The 25,604-nt window shown below is 40.4% G+C and overlaps 1 protein-coding gene and 1 long non-coding RNA gene across 3 annotated transcripts in view; one reads left to right on the forward strand and one right to left on the reverse strand.

Annotated features, from left to right (window-relative positions):
• Positions 1-3,483: 3,483 nt before the first annotated feature.
• Positions 3,484-25,604, forward strand: part of LOC118239549 — a 54,092-nt gene continuing 31,971 nt past the window's right edge. The window contains exons 1-4 of one of the 2 annotated variants that reach the window (XR_004771967.1): positions 3,484-5,771; positions 12,922-13,030; positions 19,175-19,246; positions 21,879-21,996. This is a non-coding gene — a long non-coding RNA (uncharacterized LOC118239549). The remainder of the gene's footprint in view (positions 5,772-12,921; positions 13,031-19,174; positions 19,247-21,878; positions 21,997-25,604) is intronic. The other variant, XR_004771966.1, reaches the window with a different exon arrangement.
• Galntl6 (polypeptide N-acetylgalactosaminyltransferase like 6) overlaps positions 15,099-25,604 on the reverse strand; it is a 1,027,971-nt gene continuing 1,017,465 nt past the window's right edge. Inside the window, exon 12 of the mRNA XM_035451502.1 lies at positions 15,099-16,291. Within this exon, the coding sequence (XP_035307393.1) occupies positions 16,124-16,291 (168 nt within the window). The 3' untranslated portion in view covers positions 15,099-16,123. The remainder of the gene's footprint in view (positions 16,292-25,604) is intronic.

Genomic DNA, 25,604 nt, shown 5'->3' on the forward strand with positions numbered 1-25,604 from the left:
AACTGCTTCCTTGTGAAACACTGCTCATTCATAGCTAGCTGGGCCTGGTTGGGGGGGGAGGTATTTAGAATAAAGGGAGACATGTCTTCTACTCCCAAGGTTGGTGATTCCTAGTGTTCTTCCTGTAGTGAAGATAAATGGATATTTTTATTTTATAAAGGCTGAAGACTTCAAGGGTACATAATATTTTCTTATTTTCTGTGTCATCTTCAGTTGCTTTAAATTTTTTAGTTATCTTTTATAAGTGATAGTAACAGAGTGTAATATTATGATAAAGAATAATTTTCCTCTAAAGGTTATATCTGGCCATGGTTTTCTAATTCATTGAGAGAATTTCAGCCATCTGATGAGGTTTATAGAGTATTTGACTGGTTCTGCTATGAACTTGATTATGTGACCAGAAGCTTTGCCATGGATCAGTATTATAAACTAGTATCTCCAAGTTACTTAATAAATTGACTAATGAATCAATCAATAACTTACAGAATGAGTAGTTTGCAGAGTATCTAACATTTCTTAATGGTAGGTAGTAGTGTTGCTTTGTTCTGTCTGATGCTACAACTGAATACTTTTAGCCAACCCCTGCAAATGAGACAAAACTTGTTCCCTATTTTCCAGATTAAATTCTTGCTGTTAAATATTGTTACTCTCTTTGACTTTATTACTATTTTAAAGTCACATATTTTGGAAAGGATATTACAGTTCTATACAATCTAAGAATGAAAATCCAAATTTATAGTAGTTGGAGCCCGGAGATGGCTCAGCAAGTGAAAGCAATAGATGTATGAACCTGACGAGCCATGTTTGGTCCCCAGAACCCAACTAAAAAGCCACTGTGATAATGTGCATCTGTAGACCTGGTGGGGAAAGAAGGAGGAGACTGAAGAATTGCCCAGAAGCATATGGACCAGCTAGTGGTACTATGGTGGTTTTGATAAGAATGGTCCCCATAGATTATTTGAATGCTTGGTCACCAGGGAGTGGCACTATTAGAAGGTTGTTGCCTTGTTGGAGGAAGTGTGTCAATGGACTTTGAGGTTTCTAATGCTCAGGTCAGGCCTAGTGTCTTTCTCTCTTGCTGCTGCTTGCCAACCTGGATGTAGAAATCTCAGCTACCTCTCCAGCACTGTGATTGCCTATATGCTGCTATGCTCCCTGCTGTGATGATAATGGACTAAACCTCTGAACTATAAGCCAGCCCCAATTAAATGTTATCCTTTGCAAGAGTTGCTGTGGTCATGGTTCTCTTCACGGCAATAGTAACACTAATTAAAACGGGTTCCACAGTATAGGAGAAGAAACAGGAGAGTTCCTGCTTCAATATGGTGGAAGGAGAGAAATGACTTCTGAAAGCTATCCTTGGACCTCCACAGACATAAATTAAAACCATTCAGTCATTTACCTTTGTCTATATAGCTAATTAGAATCAAAGTCAAACTTGTACACAATTAGAGTTGGTGGTGACATTGAAATTGGAAACACAAACAAAACTCAGCTTTTCTAAAGGTGTAGTGGAGTCCTTTCCTCTTGCAGTGACTTAAGCACAGTTGCTCAAAAGCATCGTGTCTTATTCACATGGGGTCAAAACAGTCACCATTAGGAAGATAATGACAGCCAAGCCTTTTGCTTATTTTCCATTTGTGTGATTCAGCAGCATGAGCAGGATGAAGGAAAGTTTATAGGTCAGTCAGTAACTTCAGTTACATCTGGAGAATTTTTATTACTGTGCGAGAGCCCAATGTTTGCCTTTGACATGCCTCCTTTCTCAGCTTCATGCATTTCTTGTTGCTTAATTAGTTTTGGAAATCAATATCACTACCCTGCAAGGCTCTCAAACCACAGACTCCTGCTTTCAAATGGATAATATGAAAACAGTGGATAAGCATACTTAACACAGCTTTCACCATTTCTTCATCTCCCCAAGATTCTGGTACCCTGGGGCCCTCTTGGAAGGATTAGAGCTCATTTCATTAGCACTGAAGAGTCCTAAAACTACCACACAATGGGTCCCTCCTGCCTTGCTTTACCAAAATCTAAGCCATTAAGATGTGTATCTCCCCCAAGTGACTCAATATAACAAGCCTATACTTGCCATTTCCATCAGTTAGATGGGAAACCCCTGTGTCTGTATTCTTTCTAGCTTACCTTAAATGCTCTCTCTCCCTTTCTCAGATCCCTTTATCTACTGATAAACTCTGGTGAATATTGTTGCTATATTCATTTAGAATAGGGTAAAATGTCAGTCTGAGGGGGAGAGAGGGTAGTCCTTTTACATTTCTTCCAAATGGAGAGAGAGCAGGGGTCATATGGATGCAGAAGCTTGGAATTGTCAAAGGTTCAAAGTGGACATTAATTTGAGCTCTTATATGGACACTTTATATTTCTGTTTAATCACCAATGGGGTACATATTTCCCATATTCTCTGGTTTTGTTTTTCTCATGATGCAACAAGGATAAAATGATAGGACCAGGAAAATAAAAAAAATGTCAGTTAGATACATTTCCCTATGTTTGGGGGTATGGGTTGTACTCATATTATTTTTGTACATCTCCCCCTGTTTTGTAGTCTCTCTTCTCCCCAGATCTTTGTTTCTGCTTTCCATTTGCAAGGTGAAGTCACAGGGAATGTTCAGAGTAGCACAGGAGAGCAGGCATTATGCCCATTATCCATTCATCAACACCAGACATCAAGCATCAGCCAATGTGCTTCGGAAGAGCTGAATTCCTGTCTCTACAGACCCATTTCTGGGACAGCAGTCTAAAGCCTGGCATTGTGTTTAGTTGTTTACCTTGTTTCTGTTTGTTTGATTAGATATAAAAAAGATGATGAAATCATCTCCTGATTATTCTGTTAGGGCTGCAATATACCTTGTCAGGAACAAACCGGAGAAAACAGCCTCATTTTATAGCAGGCTTTTCTGAGTTTCATGTGTTGCAGAATGGAGTGAAACATGAACAGACACAGCCCATTCCACATTTGGAGCATGAGGCACATTCATCAGTGAAGTCTTGTGGCATTATGGCCATACTTTGTTAGAGGAGGCACCCTTGGCACAGTGTTCAAATCCAAAGAACTAAATTAGCAGTAAAAACTCAATGTCTTCTGCACTCTTTTGTTTTATTGCCAAATTCCATGACAGCAATCTCCTTCTAAAATCCTCATTCCTCCTGCAAACTATAATTCTATTGGCAATAATTTAATACAAAATAATTTTAACATTGTGCAAGATGTATCATGATTGGATTGTGTAATAAATTCAACTTTCATTTTCTGTACATTTTAATTAGGCTATATAAATGAATATATAAAGAGCAGAAGTCTTTTGTGTTTTTGTTTTTAGTTTTTGTTTTTTTGAGACTGGGTTTCTCTGTGTAACGGTCCTAGCTGTCCTGGAACTAGCTCTATAGACCAGGCTGGCTTCAAACTCACAGAGATCCATCTGCTTCTGCTTCCTGAGTGCTGGGATTAAAGGTGTGTGCTACCATTGCCTGGACTGCTATTGCCTTTTTAAACTACCTTTTAAAATGAAATTGGTTATATTGTTTGTTGGGAATTTTAAGTAGCTCAGACTAGCCTGGAAGTCCCTATGTAGGTGACAATGATCTTGAATTCCAATCCTCCTGCCACCACCTCCCAATATAGGTCTAGGGATCTAAACACAGGGCCCTAAGCATGCTAAGCAGACACTCCACCAGGTAAGCACCTTTTAAGCCTGCTTTCTTGGGTTTTTTTTTTAATTATTTATTTTAAAGCAAGTTGGGTACCATACTCTGATATGATGAATGGAGATATTTTCAAGGAGTGAGTAGCTTAGCTATTATAATTGTGATAGCACATAGCCTATTTTAGATAAAACTTCATGAGCAAATGTAGAAACTTCAAAAAGGAACCAAATTCTTTTAAAACTATCACCACACATGTGCTTGTTTGTATATGTGTGTGGAGGAAAAAAGACAACCTGAAGGAGTTAGCCCTCTCTTTCAATCCTATTAGTCTATTGGTCTGTCTTCAATACTTTTCTATTGCTGCAATAAGACAGCATGACTAAAAACAACTTGGGGAGGAAAGGGATTTATGGGTAGGAACACTGATGCAGAGGGCCTGGAGGAGTGCTGCTTGCCAACTTGTTCCCTGTGGTTTTTCTCAGCCTGATTTCTTGTGGCACCCAGGAACACCAGCCTGGGGGAGAGGGGCCCATAGTGAGCTGGGCCCTCCCATGTCAATCATCAACCAAGGAAGAGCCCTAGAGGGCTGCCTACCGGCCAAACAGCTGGGAGCATTTTCTCCGTTGAGATGACTCTAGCTTATGCCAAGTTGGCATCAAACTAGCCACACAAGGTTCTAGGCACCAAACTCAGATCATCAGGCTTGGAAGCGAGTGCTGTTTCCCAAGAAGCCATGCCACCATCTCAGAACCACTTTCTCTGTTTCAAAGAGCTTTCCAAGAAGAATCTTAGTGTTATTGCATAATTTATTCTTACACAGACCCTTTAAACACTGACTACACAAATTCTGTTTTAACAGCAAATCTTGTCTACACATCTTTTGTTGTTTTGAAGGATCATCATTTGTCCTGGTTTCCTGCCTTGACTTTCTGTTTTTCCTTGCTGTTAGCTCACTCGTGTAGGAGGAGTGTAGAAACACATTCATCAGCTCTCTTCCCAATAAGTCCTCCCTTTGTTCCCAATCAAGAACACCATTCCACTTTCACAAACCGTGTAAAGTTTGCACAGTAAATTCTACAGTCTATCTGAGGATCCCCTTGCTACGTTTTTCAGCGGTAGGGATAATGTTCCATTAAATATTAACTGCTTTCGTTTACATTTTGGCTTGCTAGTTACAAAGCAATTTCATGTTCATTATCATACTTCCTCATTATCATGGTCCTGGGGAAAATGTTTAGAGGAATGGGGTATTGGCCCAATCTCACATGGGAGTAAAAGATCACAGTAGCTGCTTTTTACAACCAAGCAGACATCTATTATGCCTCACTTCTTTTAATACTCAATAAACATGCATTGAGTTAAATTTAGAGAGGGTGTTGGATGCTTGGAGAAAAATACCAACTGCAGACCATTCACCATGCATGAGGGCGAGGGACTAACAAAGATGACACAAGGAGGACCAGAGAAGTGGGCATGTGGCTGACAGACCCTCTAAGTTCTTCACATCCCCAAAGGAATGATACTTTCACTTTCTTCTGGGAAGGTGATTGGGGTTGAGAGAAATAAAGGAGAATTTAGAAAAGAGGAAAAATGTGATTGGTCTTGGTCAGTAGCTCAGCTCTTGGGTGGGGGATGGGAGCGAGAGCAAACAGATATAGCAGATATAGCACTGTCAAGAAAAAAAAAAATCAGCATGTCTCCAGAAGCTGCAGCTCCCTTCTCCCTATAGCTTTTTTCCCTGACAGAAACCCTGAACCCCAAGGGCAGGTTTCTGGCAGAGGTCTGATGCCTGAGATGTGGAGAAACAAGGTCATTAGCTCTCCTTCTGCCACTCCCAGCCAAAGAACCTCTTCTCTGAGTCCTCTCTCATGCAGAGGCGTTTATTCTCCAGATGAATCGCCAGCGAGATGGTTTTATTTTAAGCATTTCAGTGACTGACTGCGTCGTCATTCACTACTCCTTTGAGTTTCCCTTCTTTAGAAAACCCGACTTTGACAGAAAGCCTGTTTAGAGAATGTGTGAGCTTCCGACCCTCACCATTTGCTGGCGGATAGACATTAATGAGAAGCGAAGCGGCTCCTTCCTCCAAGCACAGCATTTCTTTGGTGAGGTTCTTTCTTTGACATCTCAGTCACTCAGGCACTTCCCTGCTGCTTCCTCAGAGACATTAGAAAATTGTGTTTAGGAAAACGAAGCTTGGCTGTTTTTAGTTTCTGTCTCCCTCACCCTCACCCTCACCCCGGATACTTTGCCACCTCCTTTAATCCTTGTTTTACTAGGACGATGCATGAGAGCTAGGAGTTTAGGAGTTTAGTCTTTGCTTCTTGCTCCCTTTACAAGAATTGAGAATTCTGGTCACAGAACTTTTTCCTTTTGATTTCTAGATGCAATGCTTAACCTTTCGATTTTTAAGAGGAGCTTTTGGATCTGCAGCAGTGTGTGTGTGTGGTGGGGGGCAAATATATGTGAAGGCCAGAGACAAATTTTATCTCTTTTCTTTTTAAAAAGATTATTTTTTTAATTATGAGGTTTTTTTGTTGTTATTTTTTTGTTGTTTGTTTGGGGTTTTTTGTTTTTCTTTCTCTCTCCCCACCCCCCCAGACAGAGTTTCTCTGTGCAGCCTGACTGTCCTAGAACTCACTCTGAGACCAGGCTGTCTTTGAACTCAGAGATCTGCCTGCCTCTGCCTCCTGAGTGCTGGGTGAGTGCCACCACTGCCCAGCTAAAATTATGTTTTATTGTTTACATGTTAGTGTGGGTATATGCACATGTACGGATGCCTTTGGAGGTTAGAAGAGGGTTTTGGATCCCTTGGAGCTGGAGTTACAGATGGTTATGAGCCGCCCAATCTAGGTGCTAGGAATCGAACCAAAGGCTTTTGTGAGAACAGCAAGAGCTCTTAACCTCTGAGCCATCTTTTCAGACTCCGCTTTTTCTTGAAACAGAGTCTTATCATCCTGGAGCTCCTGCATTAGTCTAGGATGGCTGGCCAGCCCCCGCCCCCCAGGATCTGCCTGTCTGTCCTCCCAAACACTGAGGTTAAAGTTATTAGCCAGCTACCACACACAGCTTTTTATGTAGGTTCTAGGGGCCAAACTTGGGCACTCATGTTTGGTAAACACTTTACAAATAAATAAAGGCATTGTCTTAGCCAAACATTTTTTCCACCATGAAACCTAAATACATGTGTCTGGGATTGTCAGTTCAGAAGCACTTTTTAAATTCCTTATCAGTTTGCTGGGTGGTAGAAATATGATTAGCAAAAAGTGAAACAGGCTTTCTATGTGTTCTTTTATTCTTTTTTTCCCCTACTGCTCCAAAGAGGAAGACCCAGTTTTTTGGTGATGTGGATTGAGCTAAGGGCCAGGAATCAAATCTATGGCCTTGTTCATGTAGGCTTCTGAGCCATGTCCTTAGATCCTCCATGCATTCTTTTAAAAGGCAGTGAGTGTGAGGGAGGAGTATTAGGCAAAGGGGTCAAGACCAGACTGGGGAAACTCACAGAAACAGCTGACCTGAAAAAGGTCAGCTTATGGATCCTCGACTGACAGCTCAGAAATCAGCATAGAACAGAACCAGGCCCCTTGAACATAGGTGTCAGTTAGGAGACCTGGGCAGTCTATGGGGCCTCTGGTAGTGGATCAGTATTTATCCCTAGAGTATGAATGGACATTGGGAGCCCATTCCCCATAGAGGGATACTCTCTCAGCCTAGACACACGGGGGAGGGCCTAGGCCCTGCCCCAAATGATGTGACAGACTTTGAGGAAGGCCTCTCACCATTTCTATGGAGCAGAAGAGGGATAGGATGTGGGTCAGTGGGGGAACACGAGGGTATGAGAGGGAGAGGGAACTGGGATTGATATATAAGATTGTTTCTAATTTAAATGAAAATATAAATAAAAAAGAAAATGGAAAATGTGGCTACACTGGTTTTAAAAAAAAGGTATTGAGAAAAACTTATACTGTGTGCTAAAAAGAGGGAAAAAAAAACCCTGAAAAAAGTATTTTAAATTAAAATTTTATTTTTGGAGACAGGATGAGGCAGAAATAGCCTGCAAAGAAAAATACCTTAGTATTTGTTTATTAATTCACAGAAGAGTACATGTAGCCCAGGCTGGTAGTTGAGTTTCCATGCAGCTAAAGATGATCGATGTCTCTGGTCTTGAACTTTGGCTCCTCCTACCTCTAACTCCTAAGTTCTGGGGTGGCAGGTGGCTGCCATCACACCAAGGTCCTGTGGCCCTGGGGACTAAACCCAGGGCTCTGTGCGTAGCAGGATAACTGGTCTACCCATGCAGCACACCTTGCCCTTAGTATTTCTTTTCAATAGGAAGAAGTTACAAACCCATAAACTGCAAGGTCCCAATACCAGAGATAATAAGCTCTTGTTTGCCTTCCACAACTCTCCTTAATGACGCCATTGAGTCAAATTGGGCACAGCAAGGAAGTATTACACTTCTAAGAGTTTTAATTAGACACACAGCCTGTCTTGAAGATGGAAAAAACGCAGTTCAGTCATATCCACACCACGTCTTCAAAGTGAAGTTGGCCAGGTACTAGTTACCAGAAGTTAATGATTTTTTTTTTTGGAAGATAAAAGTTGAGAGTGAGCAAAATTTGGAGTATATACAAGAAAGTAATGGTAAGTGAATTGTTTAGCCAGGGTATATCTTATTTTGATTCTCAATACTCTTTTATGATGGTCACTGACAATTCAGAGGGAGAGACAACAATAAAGTTGTTAATACTCCATGTGGGGCACTCAAGGTAGGGGTCTTGATATTCTGGGGTGGCAGGTGGCTGTCATTACGCCAAGGTCCCTGTGGCTCTGGGGACTAAACCCAGGGCTCTGTGCGTAGAAGGATACCTGGTCTACCCATGCAGCACCCCTTGCTCTTAGTATTTCTTTTCAATGGGAAGAAGTTACAAACCCAGATTATTCATTATACTTTAATCTGAACTTCAAGTGAGGGCTGGAAAGATGGGTCGGTGGTCAAGTTTAAGCACTGCTCTTGCAGAGGACCTGAGTTCAATTCCCAGAGCTCATATTTGGTTTCTCACAACTGCCTGTAACTCCAGCTCCAGGGGACCTAATACCCTCTTTTGGCCTCTGCAAGCACTGTGCCTCACATATACACTAAAAATTAGAATATAATCTTTTTTTGGGTAGTGGTGGCTCACGCCTGTAATCCCAGCACTCAGGAGACAGAGGTTGGAGTATCTCTGTGAGTTCAAGGTCAGCCTGGTCTACAAAACTAGTTCCAAGATACTCAGAGTTGTTATACAGAGAAACCCTGTCTTGAAAAACAAAACAAAACAAAAATATAATATGTGTAATTTATGTTATATGTTTGTTTACACATAATATATAATACATCTATACTATATTCATATATACTATACAAATATAAGACAAATATATTACAGATAAATTGTATATTATATAGAAATATATTATATATTATGTGTGTGTGTATATACATACATATAATCTTTCTTAAAAAGAGAGACTTAGGTGATACAATGCTTTCTATTCTTGGTCTTCCAACTCTGTGACCCTGCTTTACAGAGCTGTATGGCAGGTTTCTTATGGCTGTACTTACTGGGTTATTGAATTCCTTTGAATTCCCAGTGAGCTGGGGATTTTCTCACTTCTTAGAAATGATACATAAAATCAATGTTTCCTAAACATAATCTACATGAACAAAACCATTTTTAGAAAGGTATTTCCAAGATGCTCAGACTATTGGTTCAAGCAAACAAATAGCATGAGCTCCCACCATCAGCATATTACTTAGAAACATGTTCTTGGGCCTCATTTCAGAGCGAAAGACTTAGAAACTCAGAAGTTTCAACCTAGCCACCTGTTTTGGCAATTCCTCCAGGTGCCTTTAAGGCTAAAGTTTAATGACCACTACCCAAATAAAAGCTAGAGGAGTTGGAAATAAATGCTCTTGAACTTCAAATTTAGTTCTGCATTATAAGTAGCCATTCTTCCAGATATCTGGAGTAAATATTTGTGAAGAAGACAGCCATGTTAAAGAATTAAGTTGGATTTACTAGTGGTGAGACATTAAGAGCTAAGGCAGCAAACAGTGTTTTGTCTGATCCTAGGAGTATCAGCATTTAGCAGCTTCCCCAGAAATTCTCATTGAGTAGATTTGGGGTAAGCCTAGACCTATGATATTGATCTGTGTATACCTTCTCATTTCATATGGTGAACTCCTGGCCTCCAAGACCATCATATTAGGATTGGAGCTTTGGGAATGTATTGGGTCATGGAGAGCAGAGTCAGCAGGATTTGTTTTGGTGCCTTATACCCCAGAGTTGCATCACTACTGAAGAGAGAAGAAGCAGTCTGTCAACTAAAAATCAGGCTCTAAAAATCATGGGACACTACATCTAACTGCTTTCTTATGTTGGACTCCCCAGCTTTTAGAACTGTGAGAAATAAATTTCTATGGTCTACACCCCACCCAGGTTATATGATATTTTGTCTAGTAATGAGAATACACAAAGGTATCTGGCAGTCTGTCTGTTTAATCAAAATGCCCAGAAGAAAGCCTATCATCCAAAGAACACACACTGTTGCCCACAGTGTCTCCAATATGTAAGAGATGGAACTTGCAAGAATTCTCAGAAGAATAGTGAAAGGGGGTATAGATATATTTTCAAAAATTTCTCTCCCTTCCTCATACCTTTCCTTCCTTCCTCCCTCCCTCCCTCCCTCCCTCCCTTCCTCCCTCCTTCCCTCCCTCCTTCCCTTCCTCATAGTTAGACAAGGTCTGACTATGTAATCATGGCTGTCCTGGTACTCACATCCCAGGCTGGTCTTGAACTCACAGAGATCCATCCATCTGTCTCTGCCTCACAGGTAGTGGTATTAAAAGGATGAATCATTATACAGCTTATTTATATAATTTTGAGGCAATGTCTCACTCTGTAGTCTAGGCTAGCCTGGAATTTATGGCCATGCTCCTGCCTGAGCTTTCTTCTTGAGTGCCTGGATCACAGGTGTGAGCCACTATGCTCTGCAATTAAAGGTCAGTTTAGGGTTTTGATGTGGAGTAAATGCAAACTTTCTATTTGGTGGCTGATTTTTACCCCTGAGGACAGAGCTCATTAACCATCCCAAAGCACAGAAGTGTTTGCTTTAGGATTTATCATCGACAGCTATACAAATAGCTCTAGTTGCTCACTTCTTTTATTCAAAGCACCCTGGAAATCTCATTAAGAGGGATTAATCTTGGATTCTGTTTGGTGTTCTTACTTTAATAAGCTTGTAGGAAAACCAATAAAAACACATAGGTACAAGGAAGAGCTAACACAATCAAGGGGTTAAACCCCAAATCCCAGAGGAATAAGTGATCACACTATTGTGAAGTCACTCAGCTTTGCTAGGAAATGTGAGGGACCCAATGGATGCTGAGTACCAAAGGCCTGGATTCTAGTCTTGACTCTGCTAACTTCCTATATGGCTCTGCAAAATTCTTAACTCACAGTTTCTTCAGAGGGATAGTTAATGATGTCTATTGCAAGAGTCAATATATTAGGCGGGATGTGATAATAAATATAATATCACTTTGCAAAGCAAAGCAATAATTAAACAGCCTTTGTCCTGTAATGTCATCATATTAGAATTAGCAAAACAGCTCTTAGTCTATGCTGAGTATCTACTGTCTGTACCTGAAGGAGTATTGTTTTAAATTTCAAGTGAATTTTTAAAACTGTATTTAAGAATCCTTTTAAGTTTAGAATTGTATCAACTCAGCAAAATGATTTAGGCAGCTCTAAAAACTCTTGACAATAACTCTTCCATTAAACAACCTGTGAGCTATCATGTAAATGCAATAGGAAGTCATCAGGACCATGGCTGCAGTCTGGTTCCATTTGAAGGGAGGGCTAGTTGACTTCTTGAAGACATGAAGAAGCAAAAAGATTTTTTAGTAATCCCCACAGAGGAACCATAAGCAGTCAAGTGGATTATAAATAAGGCAACTATTTAATTGGTTAGGTAATTTGGGTCCCCTTTAAGAGCAAGGCATGGGACTACAAATAATTACATAGGTAAATACACATACACCAAGGCTGTGACTGAAAAGTCAGGACAAATGCTTCTTAGTTTTGATTGGCTCCCACCCCAAGGTGAATGCTGTCAGAGTAAAATCATTAGCAATAGGATTTGCCGTGTCAGTCTTTTCCCTTTGTTACATTGAGCAGATGTGAATAGTGGAGAACTGTGGCAATCCCAGAAAGCTAGTGTGTGGAGAGCTAACAGGGGCAATGGCAGGTGGGAGGAATACAGGAACCATCTTCAGATTTCTCTGAAGAGACGCATCAAACAGTTGGATGAACTGTTTTTTGCTGAGAGGCAGCAGAACCAGACACACCAGTCCGGAATGTCAAGTGCAGAGATGAGTGACTGCAAAGAAAAGCTTCAGGCCAGTGTCAAAGAGTCTACCAAATGGAGTTGCAAACAGCTTCGAGTTCTGCAAGCAAAGGCTATAGCCATAAATCAAAGAGCACACTTCCAATGCTGGCAGTGTGGGAATGACTGGCCACTTGTCACGCTTCAGTGTCCTCAACCATACTTCACACATGGAGCATAATTCCTGTTAGCCCTGTGGTCTGAGAGTGATGGTGGCAAGGGCAGGATTTTCCCAGGCATTGAATGGGGAAGGCTGTACACACCCAGGTCTGCAGATATGATGATGCATTTCTCCCCACTGTGTTCAACTGAAAATTTCCCTTTGAGGTGCTTGTTTGCATGATTTATATTAAAGGCTTTGTTTCGAGCATCTCGCCAGCACCTGGGTCTGTGAACAGCAGCATCATATTCCTCATAGAGTAAGAAATCTGGACATTTTAGTAAGCAGCTTCCTGGGATGATAAATCAACAGTCACAGTGTCATATTTTTTAGGATGACCCTAAATTCTGAAAAGGAAGGAAAGAAATGAAAGAAGGAATAAATAAATAAAGACCAGCAACCTCTGCAGGCAAGGGCAAAGGAATTGCTGATTGGGAAGACTGAAGGGTGCTACAAGCAGAGGCGGCATTGCTTTGGTCGAGTGCCCTTTCTGAGCCTTGAAGAGTGTGAAGGATTGAGGGGGGAGTATCCCAGTGGCAGGAGTGGCCCTCTGTGAGTGTTGGACAGTTGGCTGTAGAATCAAAGAGCCACTGGTTTGCTTGATGGATCTGCTGTCTCTCAAGTAAAAGATTCCTTTTGGTTTTTTTTTTCTTTTTTTCTTATAGATAGTTCTAGAAGGATGGAAATACAGTTCAAACCACTTGCCTCACATGCTGGAGGCCCTAGGTTCAATTTCAAAGACTGAAGAAAAAAATTGAAGTTTTTCATGTGAAGGTAAGAAGCGTACTTATATTTTGACAGCTATCTTCTTTTAAAATATGTACTTGTCACTAAAAGAAATGGTGTCAAGTTGACATTGGTTTCATGTTTTCAAAGAGTTGTAGAAATAAAGGGCCTAACACTTCTTTTTCATTGACTGTGAGTCCATTTGCATTATGTGTTATTCATTTATTGTATAAAGTTCTATGTTATCAATTCACAAAATAGTCCTGGAACTTCCATTATTCACTGAAGCTTCTGATAGAATGAATACATTTAAAAACAGTCATGTGATCATATTCATATAAGCAAATAACAGTAGACATAGAAGCCGGTACATTATTATTGCCAAGGTACTCATCCAGTCTTGAAAAAGTACGAATCACACAGTTAATTCCCAAGACATAAAAGGGATTTTTAAAAATTAATTATTTTCTTATTTCTGTCAGAACTACTCTTACGATGGAGAAATAGTCATTTTTGTTGACCACATTAATTTTATATTGACCCCATTCTGATAAAAGAATTGGTGAGTACTCAACTATCAAATTTTCCAAGAATCATTTTATTTCCAGGAACAATAGTCTTTCTGAATCCTGTTCGGTCCCTCGTGCTAATTAAAAGTGCAAACATATGCCATTTTATGCTTTTCGGATTGTATTTCAAGCAAGTAGACTCCCAACCTTCAGGGGCACAGCAAACACCTCTCAATGTGCTTTTGACAGAACCCTACCCTGCTGTGTAGGGGCAGACTCTTCAGGCTCCGCTTCATCTGCATGTTTCCCCAGTGCACACGATTAATGACTGTTCCATAGGTGCAAGTTTAATTTTGGATTTAATGTCCCAAGCTTCCTTTCTTTTTTATTTTAAGGAAAAAAATAATTTCTTTTTTAATAATCTTTTATTCAGAGAGTAAGAGACCAATCTTGATTAATTACTGTGTAGCCCACTAAAATGCTGCAATACTTAGGTGAGGCCCTAGCCATGATTAACATCTTAAGAGATTATTACAAATCTGGACTTTCTGGGGTGCACAACCCAAGGTTGTCTCTTTGGTACAAGTGTAAATAACAACCAACTGCTTAATGACATAATGTGAATTTTTATAGGCTCATCTACTTCTCTAGCCAGATTGCTAGAGATAAGTGAAGATAAGTCTTCACTCACTCCTCAGAAATGTTCAGTACACAGGTTAATTTCTCACTGTTGATTTTCCCCACTGTGCATCTTGACTACTATAAGATCACCTGACCTCTAAAAGTGATCTCAGTTACAGTCAGTTTAAAAGTAACCGCTATCCAAAAAAAAAAAAAAAAAAAAAAAAGCTTGAAAAAAAAAGAGAAATCAGCAAAGATACTAAAGTAGCCCTTCCTGATTCTTAGGGTAGTTTAACTGCATATTTTAGGCTCTGGATGTTTGAGCATCTTGAGGGAAAGTACAGGATTCTTACCCAGTGATTGAGATGCCGACGTTAAAAGCCCATCCAGGAAACTGGACTTCTCTGGGCTTTTTCTATTTATCTTTAAAAAAAAAAAAAAAAAAACAAAAACAAGAAACAAGACACAAGCAAAGAACCCAAAAACCAAGCCAAATAAAAAAAAGACAACAAAAAGGGATTGACTCTTTTGAATCTTCCTGAACTTCAGTGAGCTCTGCCCCAGATGTGGAGATTGTCTTGACATATATATTCTTATTAAAAAGGAAACTATATTAAAAACAGTAAAAACACAGTTTGAACAGCCTGTACCCCAAACAGCTAGAGCATGTAGAGTGTGATTGTTTTCTGTCTACAGACCCATCTTCGTTCCTGAAGAGTCTTCTCCCCAGGCCATTATTATTGAAACACACGAAAAAAACCCTACTTTAAGGATTAAATATTCAATTTGGTTAATTTTGAAGTTATTTGTTTTCTCACACCCCTAAAATATTGCCCATTAGCAGAAAATGATGTCAGAAGGGCTTTATTAATAGTAATTCCTTTCCCGGGCTTCCAAATAAAATGACATCATCATTATTTTCAGCAATGGGCATGGGGGGGGTCCAAAACTAATAATTGAATAACACCACTTGTAAAGTTGCCAGATTAAACAGATTTGAAGTGAATGAAACAATTTCCACATCACTTGGAGTGAAGATTTATTTAAGACAGAGTAAAACAAATTACATGGACCCCACTCCAATGCATTCTTCAATAAAGTTATAACTGGACAAGCATCATAATTTTCTTAAAATTTAAAAATAATAGAAAAGTAAAAATAGATTTCCCAGAGAAATTTCTCCCTTAACTGTGTGTATGTGTGTGTGTTATTTTTTTTGCTACTTCTGTGACATCTTTTTTTGGAGTGACTGGATATCAGAGTGAGTTTTTCGTTTATTTGTTTGCTTGCTTGTTTTTGTTTTTAACTGGATTCATCCAAGGACGCTGAATTAGATCGTCAGCTGACTGGTGGAACATGAACTCCTATGAGCCATGATAGATAATATAGACCCTGAAAGGAGAATGGCAAATGTGAATGAGAGCATGTAATGTTAAGTCTTAGATGCCATGTACCCTTGTTTAAAGAGAAGACAAAAGGAAACAGGATGGTATGAGCACTCTAAAATCATCTGCAGCACTTTAAAGGGTTAAACCTGCTTAACCCATTCTTAGTTCAGAGAATGGCACCAAAGAGTACAGCTCACCCCTCAAGCGTGGCTAGTTCTAGACCTGTGGTAGCCTCAGGTTGCCAGAGCAGTCATGCGCTCTGTTTCCACCCCCCTCCCACCCGATTAGTAGGATCCATTCATAGCTACTCACTACTGCAGGATTTGACCTGAGAAATGCTAGGTTCGATTAACTCAGCAGTCGTGGCGAACAGTCCCTAAATAATCTTTACCCTTGGCCAGCAAGGGAACTGCTAGTCCCAAGTTCTCAGCGGCAGCTGGTGAGGCTCTCAGCCAAGTTCTTCAGATGCAGGAACTTCTCCCGGACAGCCTATGTCGACATGGCATTTACACATCTTTCAACCAGGCTTCCTGGATCTAGGAAATGTTATTCCTGACTCCTTTGACCCAGATGCCCGTGACAACACAGTTCCCAACCTGTAGGTAATCACTCTTGTTTCTTTTCTAGGAGTTGGCATGGTGGCTATTTTTTTCTAAAACAGTCATGTTGATGTGTTCAAAAATCCATTGCTGAGTCTCAGAGAGAGGGTCACATCTAGCCATGAAAATCTTCTTCTCTGCAGGGTTGCAGTCCATGCAGCTGTTGGTCACAGGATGAAACAGTGTCCTGTCCTAGACAGATCACAAAGAAAAGATGGACATAACATGTGTCGAATGCTACAGCCCAGTTTATACATGTAAAACATGTTTGTAATTGAGAATACACCCAGAGTGTTACTAAACCCACTGTCCAGCCAAAGAATATGAGATATCAAAGGATCCACAACTTCCAAGACAACTTAAGCTGAGACAAAGCATTAATAAATTTATTTCCCAAAAGGAACCATTCACTCATTTCTAGTTTTGTAGTCAGTATTTTTGCTGCATGTTTATCTGCTTACAAGTATAAAGGGCATCTAGTCATTTGCATAAAGTATGACATGACACACACACACACACACACACACACACACACACACACACACACACACACACACGCAGTGATGAGGCACAAGAAATAATAAACAAACCCAACTAGAAGAGTGAAAATTTCCCTATCTTACACGGGTTATCTATTGAAAAAGACAAAAGAAATCCATGTTGAAATTGAAATGCCAGGCGTTCAGCTGGAAGATTAATGAAGGGGTGGGGACAAATGACACGTGGGCAATAGCTGAGAGTAAAAAGTCAGCTTTGTTAGTGATTAGGGGGTCAGTGTCTTCGACCCCTTCAGCTCAACATCCTGGATGTTGCAGGAGTGTAGACAGCATGGTTCTAACATTTTGTAAACTGGAGGAGGTACCATTTGATTACAAGACAGTTATGGTAGATACATTAAATCACCTAAGCACTTGAGACAGTTCACAGCTCAGTGAATAAGAGGTGCTCACTTCCAGGGCACAAAGTATAAGTGCCCAGCAAACTCCTTATCTGAACACACCCCTTTTATTGCGCACCTGGGAAGAGAAGGTAAAGCCGAAAGGACATGAACCACCCTTAGTATTAAACACTCACTCAAATGGTGTTTATAGTTTTTCTTAAAAAGTATCAATAATTTGAGAAAAGGTCCCCAAATCACCACTTAGGTTTTAGCACTGAGTAATGCTTTATTATTTAGCTTAGAGAGTGTTTGGAGTTTCTCTTGTTCTGGTTGCTTTCCTTCAAGGGAGGAACAGTAAATATGCAGTACTTTTAGGATTAGGATTTCTCAGCCACCCTTTGTAAACATTTATGGGTTCCTGGCTTTTAAGACTCAATCAAGCCAATATTTAATGTCCTTGAATGACCGGATGTTTGCATAAAGGGAAAGGAGAAATAAGGAAGGAGAAAGGCAAGGTGTGGGCAATTTAGCAGGAGTTTCTGTTTTTAGTGTAAACAAAGGACTGTGCCTGACACAAAGATTTCTTCTTCTACTCTTTAAAGTTAAAGTTTGGTGTGGATTTTGTGAACTTGAACTCATAAGTCTCCTTACAATCCTTTCCAACTTCTTCACTAACTCCTCTGCAGTCTAGAACCAGGAGAAGGCTCTAGAAACTCTTCTCCTCTGTGGGGGGAGATGGCACATGCCAGGAAGATGGAGACTGTTTTTAGCTCCCCACCACAACCTTCAAGACCACTTGGACTCCTAGCATACAGATTCTTCCCAGTTACTGTGACTCCTTGCATGGTGTTTTCCTTCCTTGTTTCTCCCTTCCCTCTGGCGTTTTCTCATCACCCTTCACCTTCAATTTCCAGCAGCTTAGCTACATGGATCTAATATATTTTATTAGGTTTTCAGCCTTTGTGGTTTCAGTTTTTATAGTGCTGGGAATCAAACCCATTCAAATTGTGGGCATTCGAGGCAAGTGCTGTACCACTGAGTTGTATTTCAAATTCCTTCAAATAGTATTCTTTACTGTTATTTTTTTACATTTCTTTATTATGCAGTGTGTCTGTGTGTGCATGCCACAGTGGATATATGCAGGTCAGAGGACAGTGTACAGGATTCATTTTTCTCTGTCCACGATGTGGACTCCAGGGAGGAAACTCAGGTTGTCAGAATGGTGGCAAGCGCCTTAACACACTGAGCCCTCTCTTGGGCCCCTCAAAGATCATTCTTAAAACTGTCACGTTCAGAAAAATTCTGTGTGACCTGCTAAATCCGAACTTGCTCTGTTGCATGTCCGTGTACCTCCTTCCAGTCTTTAATACCTGCATTTCTTCCTACTTCCTTTACCAAGAGCTCAGGCAGACCTTCACACACCCCCACATTCCCCTTAAAAACATGCATCTCCATGAAATCTAAAATCAGCAAGAAAAAACCCCATAAGTTCTCTTGAATTCTTAGCTTCATCAGTGCCAGGATAAACACAAAAGCAAACCAGGTTTTCAAAGCACCCTACTTTTCTGCACATGCATTTCTGAGCCATAGGTGTTCATAGTTTCCAAACCCCTTGTGGAAACACATGTTCTGACAAATACAAGTGTGCTCATAGGTACAACCAGGCAGGCTATGGCAAATTTAACACAACTGGAACAATCCAGAATGTTTTCTGTGCAAGTCCTTATGAGAGATGAAAACTGGGATTCTCTGTATCTGTCTACATCAGGGAAGCCAATATAAAATGAGAGGGCGAAGTAGACACATCCCCAAAGTCTTTCTCGGTCATAAAATTGAATGAGCACTTTGTTCCAAAGTTTGCCTGTGACAGAGACAAATGACAGGGTGTTGAACTAGAAGCCCTCCTAATGTCCAGTAGATCAACTGATTGTTCTCTGGCCACAGACTAAACTCTGTTCAACCTTGTCTTTGGAGTGCCCAGCAAGGCCACAGAAGTGAAGCTTCTGGGGACATTTTCAGCCTTCAACAGAGTGTACCTTTGTCACTTTTGACTTTGGGGGTGACATAATTGCTATCTATCAGCTTCTACTGGACCAGACTTTTGGATTACTAAAGGTCTTTATCGATGCATTTGCTAGCTGAAATTGTCAGTGGAGCGAGCAATCATCCACTAAATGTCTTTTCTTCCGTGACAGCCCTCCTCTCCCCTGCCCTTCATCCCACCGGCCATGGTTTACAGAGCAGCATCCCCGGTCCCCCATTGGATTGTGAGTACTTTGGAAGATGTGATGTCTTCTCCATATCCTGTCTTTGCTTTGCTCTTGGTCCAATTTTGACACAAGGCATGGCATAGCCCTGCCTGTTCAGTGTTACCTTTACTTCACCTAGTCTGAGAAAACTAGAAATCACTGAGCATCCTTAGGAATGCCTAAGGATGACTGAAGAGCCCTTCATAATCAGTTCACAGTGCCAACCAATCAGTGCATGCAGATGAACATGGGCGGGACTTACTGGGTAGTTCCCTGAAAGTCATGCAGCTTCCACAGCTCACCACAGACTTGACTGGCAGGCATCTCTGTGATATCTGGTGTGTTCCCACATCTGGACTGCACTTTATTAGTTCCCATATTTACATGGAGTCTGAGCTTTAAAGAACGAGTGAGCTTCTCCAAACATTCCAGCCTGGGCTCGGGGTCATGAAAGAATCAAACACTGAAGACACGAAGACCGTAAAACAGACATGAGAGTGCATGGCTCTCAGGAAGAAGATTCCCAGAACAAAACATGACACAGTTGGAGGGGCAGGGCAATCCTGGGAAAAGGCCCGAGATTTGCGGCTGTACAGGGAGCTGGATGAATTCTAGTCATCCACTTGCCCCCTGTCTGCCTGTGGAGAGAGCGCTAAATTCTGTGAACCTTGGCTCACCTACTTGTAAATGTAGATAAGGTACCCAAGTTTGTTACTGGAGGATAAAATGTAGGATGACTAGCTCCATGTGTCAAGTATAAGTGACTAAGTAATAACAACAATTTCTCCTTCTTCTTCCTTCTTCTTCTTCTTCTTCTTCTTCTTCTTCTTCTTCTTCTTCTTCTTCTTCTTCTTTTTCTTCTTCTTCTTCCCCTAATTTATTTTTAATCAGAAAGCATCCACAGTTCTGAAAATTAGAATGTACTAACCATCTGGTCTGAGAGCAGCTAGCTATTCAACACCAAATTATATTTTCTGACATCCTGGCAAAATAGAGCTTGAAAAAAGCACCCTCTGACTCAATCACTTGTCCACACTGTACAATACTGCCTCTCACTTTAATTGAAAGAATTTAGGAAACAAAGGTGAGCTAGGGCTAGCAAGGTAGCTTTGCTGGGTTAAGTACAGTGGGAGTTTTGGCTTCTCTCTAGCTTGAGATATGACTATCCTTTCAGGTCCTCAGCTTTCCAGAAAGGTGGCCCTTTGAGTACATTATTCAGACAGGTCAACCGAGTTCAACAGATATTTATAAAATGCCCTTTATATTGTGGTTAAGGTCAGACATAGGAAGATATCCTCTAACTCAAGAAATAGAGATCAATAGATATGTAATAAGTGTTTGAAGTAGAAAATATTAGTAAAATGTAATGTAAATGAAGGAATAACACATTTATGCATTTGAGCTATTTAAAAAAATTAATGGGTAGATCCTGTTGGACAGGGACTCTAACACACACACACACACACACACACACACACACACACACACATTGTGTGTGTGTATCACAGTTTCTTGCCATCCTTTGACAGGTACCTAGGTTGATTATATCTCTTGGCTATTGTGACCAGTGTCACAATAAACATGGTGGTATATGCTGACTTAATATCCTTTGGGTATATAACAGACACACTACAGCTAGATAATGTAGTAGTTATATTTTTGGTTTTAGGAGGAACCTCCTTACATATTTCCCCAGTAGATGGGCTAGTTTGCATTTCTGCCAACAGTGTTTTATTGTTACCCTGTCCTCACCAGCATTTGTTTTCCTGATGAGAGCCATGGTGACTGGGATAAGAGAAAATTTCAATGTAGCTCTGATTTGCATTTCTCTGGTGGCTAAGGATCATCATTTATGAAAATTACTTCATAAATTTGTTGGGATTTGTACTTTGAGAAGAATCTCTTCAATTAATTTGCCTGTTTATTGATTTGATTGTTATTTGCTTTTTGGTGGTTTACTTTTTGGACCTTTTATATTTTCTAGATATTAATCTTTTATACACAAATAGCTAGCAGATTTTTTTCTCATTCTGTAGAATGTCTCTTTACTCTGACAATTGCTTCCTTTACTGTGCAGAAGCTTTCTAATTTGATGCCATCCATCTGTCAGTTCTTGCTATTATATTCAGAACTATTGGAGTCCTAGTCAGAAAGCCATTGCCTAAGTCTAATCATCAACTGTTTTCTCTATACCTTCCTCTAACCATTTCAAAATTTCGAACCTTACATTATGATCTTAAATTCTAGATCTAGAAGCATAGACAATAAACAATGAAGATAGTAAACATGATGCTCTATAAAAATCTACAGATCAGGAAGATCCGAATTGACAATGATGGGGCCAGAAGAAAAGACAATTAGCTATCCACGTGTCAGAGTGAGGCAGTTTTTAGACAGAGAAAAGGGCTAGTCTAGCTGCTAAGCACACCTTCATGGGTCAATAGTCTGAGGACTCCAGGATGATGGAGGCAATGGCAGAGGACATGGAGTGCTGGGCAGATCAAGTTACGGTGACCAGAAAATGTTTGCTATCACCAGAACACAAAGGGAACACAGTGTGGACTTAGAGATGATTGTGTCTGAGAGGCAGGCAAGAGACATATCATGAAGACACTTGGGTGCAATTCTAAGATTTGATTTTTCATTTCAGCACCGTGGGATAATCACCGGAGAAATTATACTTAGGATACCAAAGAGGAAGGCACTGGATTACATCCTGATAAAACAGCAAGAATCCAAATTTGAACTGACATGGAAGGAAGCTGGAGGTAACCAGAACCATCATCCAAACGTTATTTGAGATACGTGAGATCTTAAATGCCCAGAGTGTTATAATTAATGGGATGTGGGGGCTGTGATAGAGGGAGAGGTGAGTGACTGGAGTAAAAGTGGGATTGAACTGGGAAACTAAAAGATGAACTGAGAAAAAAGAAATAAAGAAAAAAAAAGCCAGCCGGAAATGATGCCTCTGACTGTTTTTAGTGTATGTGTTGAGACGGTGCTGGCTACAGCTCACTCTCAGCTGGTCCTCTGTCTCTCATAGTATATTCACTGGGCTATTCATAGTGATGTGGCCAGCATATCCTCAGTTCTCAGAGCAGCCAGAAAATTCCAGGGTTCTAAAGCTCCCCTTTTCCATGATAACTCAATGCCTTCTCCCTTAACGACATTCTTAGTCTGACCTATATTATCTTGTATAGTTCTGCCACTAAGCAGGTGTCTGGTTTCATAGGTCATCATTTTCATTCACGATAGGCATTTCAGGGTCTTGGGATAAATTGATACACACACACACACACACACACACACACACACACACACACACACACTTTATTTATTTATAAATTTTTTGTACTACTTTCCTTATGAGCTTCTACTCGTACTTCTGGTTTTCTTTCAACAACCATTTGGAGATGCTTTTCTTCCATCTCTGGCCTGTGTAGTGCTCAGTGCTTTATGTTGTCATAGTATTCAGTGCCTTAGTTTGGATTTCAATTGCTATAACAAAACATCATGACAAAAGCAACTAGGGGAGGAAAGGCTTTATTCAGCTTATGTTTCTACATTACAGTTCATCATTAAAGGAGTTCTGACAGAAACTCAAGCAGAGTAGGGACCTGGACACAGAGGCCACAGAAAATGCCACTTCCTAGCTTGCTCCTCATTTTTGCTCAGCCTGCTTTCTTGCAGAACCCAGATGCGGCAACACCCACAAAGGGCCCGTCCTGCCCCCATCAATCACTAATTAAGAAAAGCAGGCTTGCCTATAGCCTGATCTTATGAAGGCATTTTCTCAAGTGAGGCTGCCTCGTCCCTGGTAACTCCAGCTTGTGCCAAGTTGACATAAAACTAGCCACTACATGTTGTGAAACTTATGTGTGCATGTATGGGTGTATGGTACATGTATGTATGTATTTTATATGTATTCCCTCTGAACTCAAAGTTCCACATGTAGAAAAAAATTTCCCCAGATGTTGTTGCTTCTGTTCATATCTCTTGTATCTTCTCAATCATCCTGCCTAGAATCTTGTTAACATAACACCCTGTTTACTGCATACCTGTGTGTCATATGGTGCTAAGTGCGCTGCCCTTTTTCTTCATTTCTCCACCCTTCAAACACTTCTTGAGAAACCAGAATGTGGAGAAGCAGGAAGCTAGATTCAATTATCCTTTCAGCAAATATGAATTAATCCTTATGATGTGCCACATGTGGTTTTGGTACACGTGAGGAATGCAAAAAATCATTCTCTTTGAAATTCCCCTTCTAATATTTACTTGTGAATAGTTTGAATAGTACAGAAATGTTTGGTATAGAAATACAACTACTTAGACAATGTGTTTCTCTATACTCCAATTTGGGGGTGTTAAAACCAAGCCAGAAGATAGCTTGCTGAACACATGGAAGGCAATAGCTAACATTAATTGAACACTTAGGTTCCACACTCTAAGTGCAATGAATTTTTCCTTATTTATTGCAATAACTATTGAAGGCTAATGTTTTTATTATTTTCATTTTATAACAGGGAAATAGAGATATGTATCAAAATTTCCAAGGCTCCAGTGCCAAGACACAGTAGTGAAGCTCATGACTCAGATGGTAGCTCCTCCCACCCCCACCCCCAGAATCCAGGGCCTATGTCCTTAAGATCTGGAGTGACAAAGCATGTCTCTTATTGGCTGAGGCAACTAGCAGTACAGCTCCATCACCAAGCATGCTCAGACTGAAGAAGTGTCCTCATCAACAGTATGTGCTCTAATCACCAAACTCTGGTTCGGTTTGGCTATTTAGATCCTGGCAAGCACTCACCTTGGCATGATGTAAGAGCAGGAGGATAGTCTGTGCTAGAGTCTTTCTAATTCAGACAGATGCAGAGTGGCAGTTGAGCACATTAGGGAAAACATTAAGCAATAGGGTTGTTACTAAATTGAAATGGCAGACGTTAGAACCTTGTGCCAGCCAACTGACTTCAGCTAGGTGAGACACATATGCAAAACCAGAGCAGGATGATGGCACTATTTGACAGGTTCTCCTTCCTGCTTTCAGAACAACCCTTAGCTGGTTCCCAAGGGTCCTTTCAATTGATAGGGATTTAAGGGATTTACCTTCAGTTTGGAGAAAAAAGCTTAAGTATAGCACTCCTAAAACCAATTTCACCAAGAGAGCACCCGTAGAGTAAATATATGCTTTGCCAGTGACTAATCCTCTTTCCACCAGATTGATTGTTGAAAAATAAAGTCACACCTCTCTACATTGCCACTTCCTGCTGGCACTGGGTAGGATATCGCACACCTCTTGACAATATAGCTTCATTGCTCAGTAGATGTATGGCCCTCTTGGGAGTTAGCTTTGCCCTGTTCTGATAAGGTAGCTAAGTTGTCAGCTGAAACTGAAATCTCAGGGTACAGAGACTCAGTCATTGGAGCCCAATCACTCTACAACGCACAGCTGGTCACAGCAGATACTGTGCATCTGTTTTTCAACAAATTGTTTTGAAAGTCTTTGTTTTCTGATGGTCAAGCTGGAGGGCAGTGGCCTAGAAGATATGATTAATATTAGGTAAATTTGTATCCTGGTAAGAAAATTCCTTCAAATGGTGCTCATTAGTCATCTAGTGCTACTTCTGATGTGTGACAGAGGGCTCAGATAGTGAATTTGTGCATTGGGAACCTCTAATGAGGGCAATAAATGAGTGTTGATTCAACTATGAGATGGGAAAATAATAAAGTAATTCAATTGTTATTAAGTTGGGTCAAAGACCAAAATCCAGATTGGGGTAAAATTTGAATTTCAAATTTTGATTACTATTTTTAGGGTATGATGGTAATTAACTCAAGGCCTTGTGCACTGTAAGAGTCTGCTCTATTATTGAGCTACATCTCCAGGCCATGAGATAGAATTCAGTAGAAACAAATGGCTAACTACACAAATACAAAAGATGAATTATTCAGGTAGAAGATGAGAGAGATGTCAGGGTAGCAAAGAGAAAAAGGTTATTAGTATTTTGAAATGCTAAGAGCTAATCAAAAAGCTTAGTGTATGAATTAACCAAGGAAACCAATCAGTAACACTGCTTATAGCCAAAGATAATAGAGCCTTAAACAAAGGCGCCAGTCACTCTTCTTTTTCCATGATTACAGCACACTGGCAGTTTTACACTCTTTTCTGGGTTGTGGGCTAGCTTCTAAAACTCTCTAGAGCAGTGGTTCTCAACCTTCCTCATGCTGAAACCCTTTAATACAGTTCCTCACATTGTAGTGACCGCCCAACCATAACACTATTTTTTTGCTGCTGCTTCATAATTGTAACTTTGATACTGTTATGCATGATAATGTAAATATCTATGTTCTCTGATGGTCTTAGGTGACTCCTGTGGAA

The sequence above is a fragment of the Cricetulus griseus genome (assembly GCF_003668045.3).
Source record: "Cricetulus griseus strain 17A/GY chromosome 1 unlocalized genomic scaffold, alternate assembly CriGri-PICRH-1.0 chr1_0, whole genome shotgun sequence".
Lineage (NCBI taxonomy): Eukaryota > Metazoa > Chordata > Mammalia > Rodentia > Cricetidae > Cricetulus > Cricetulus griseus.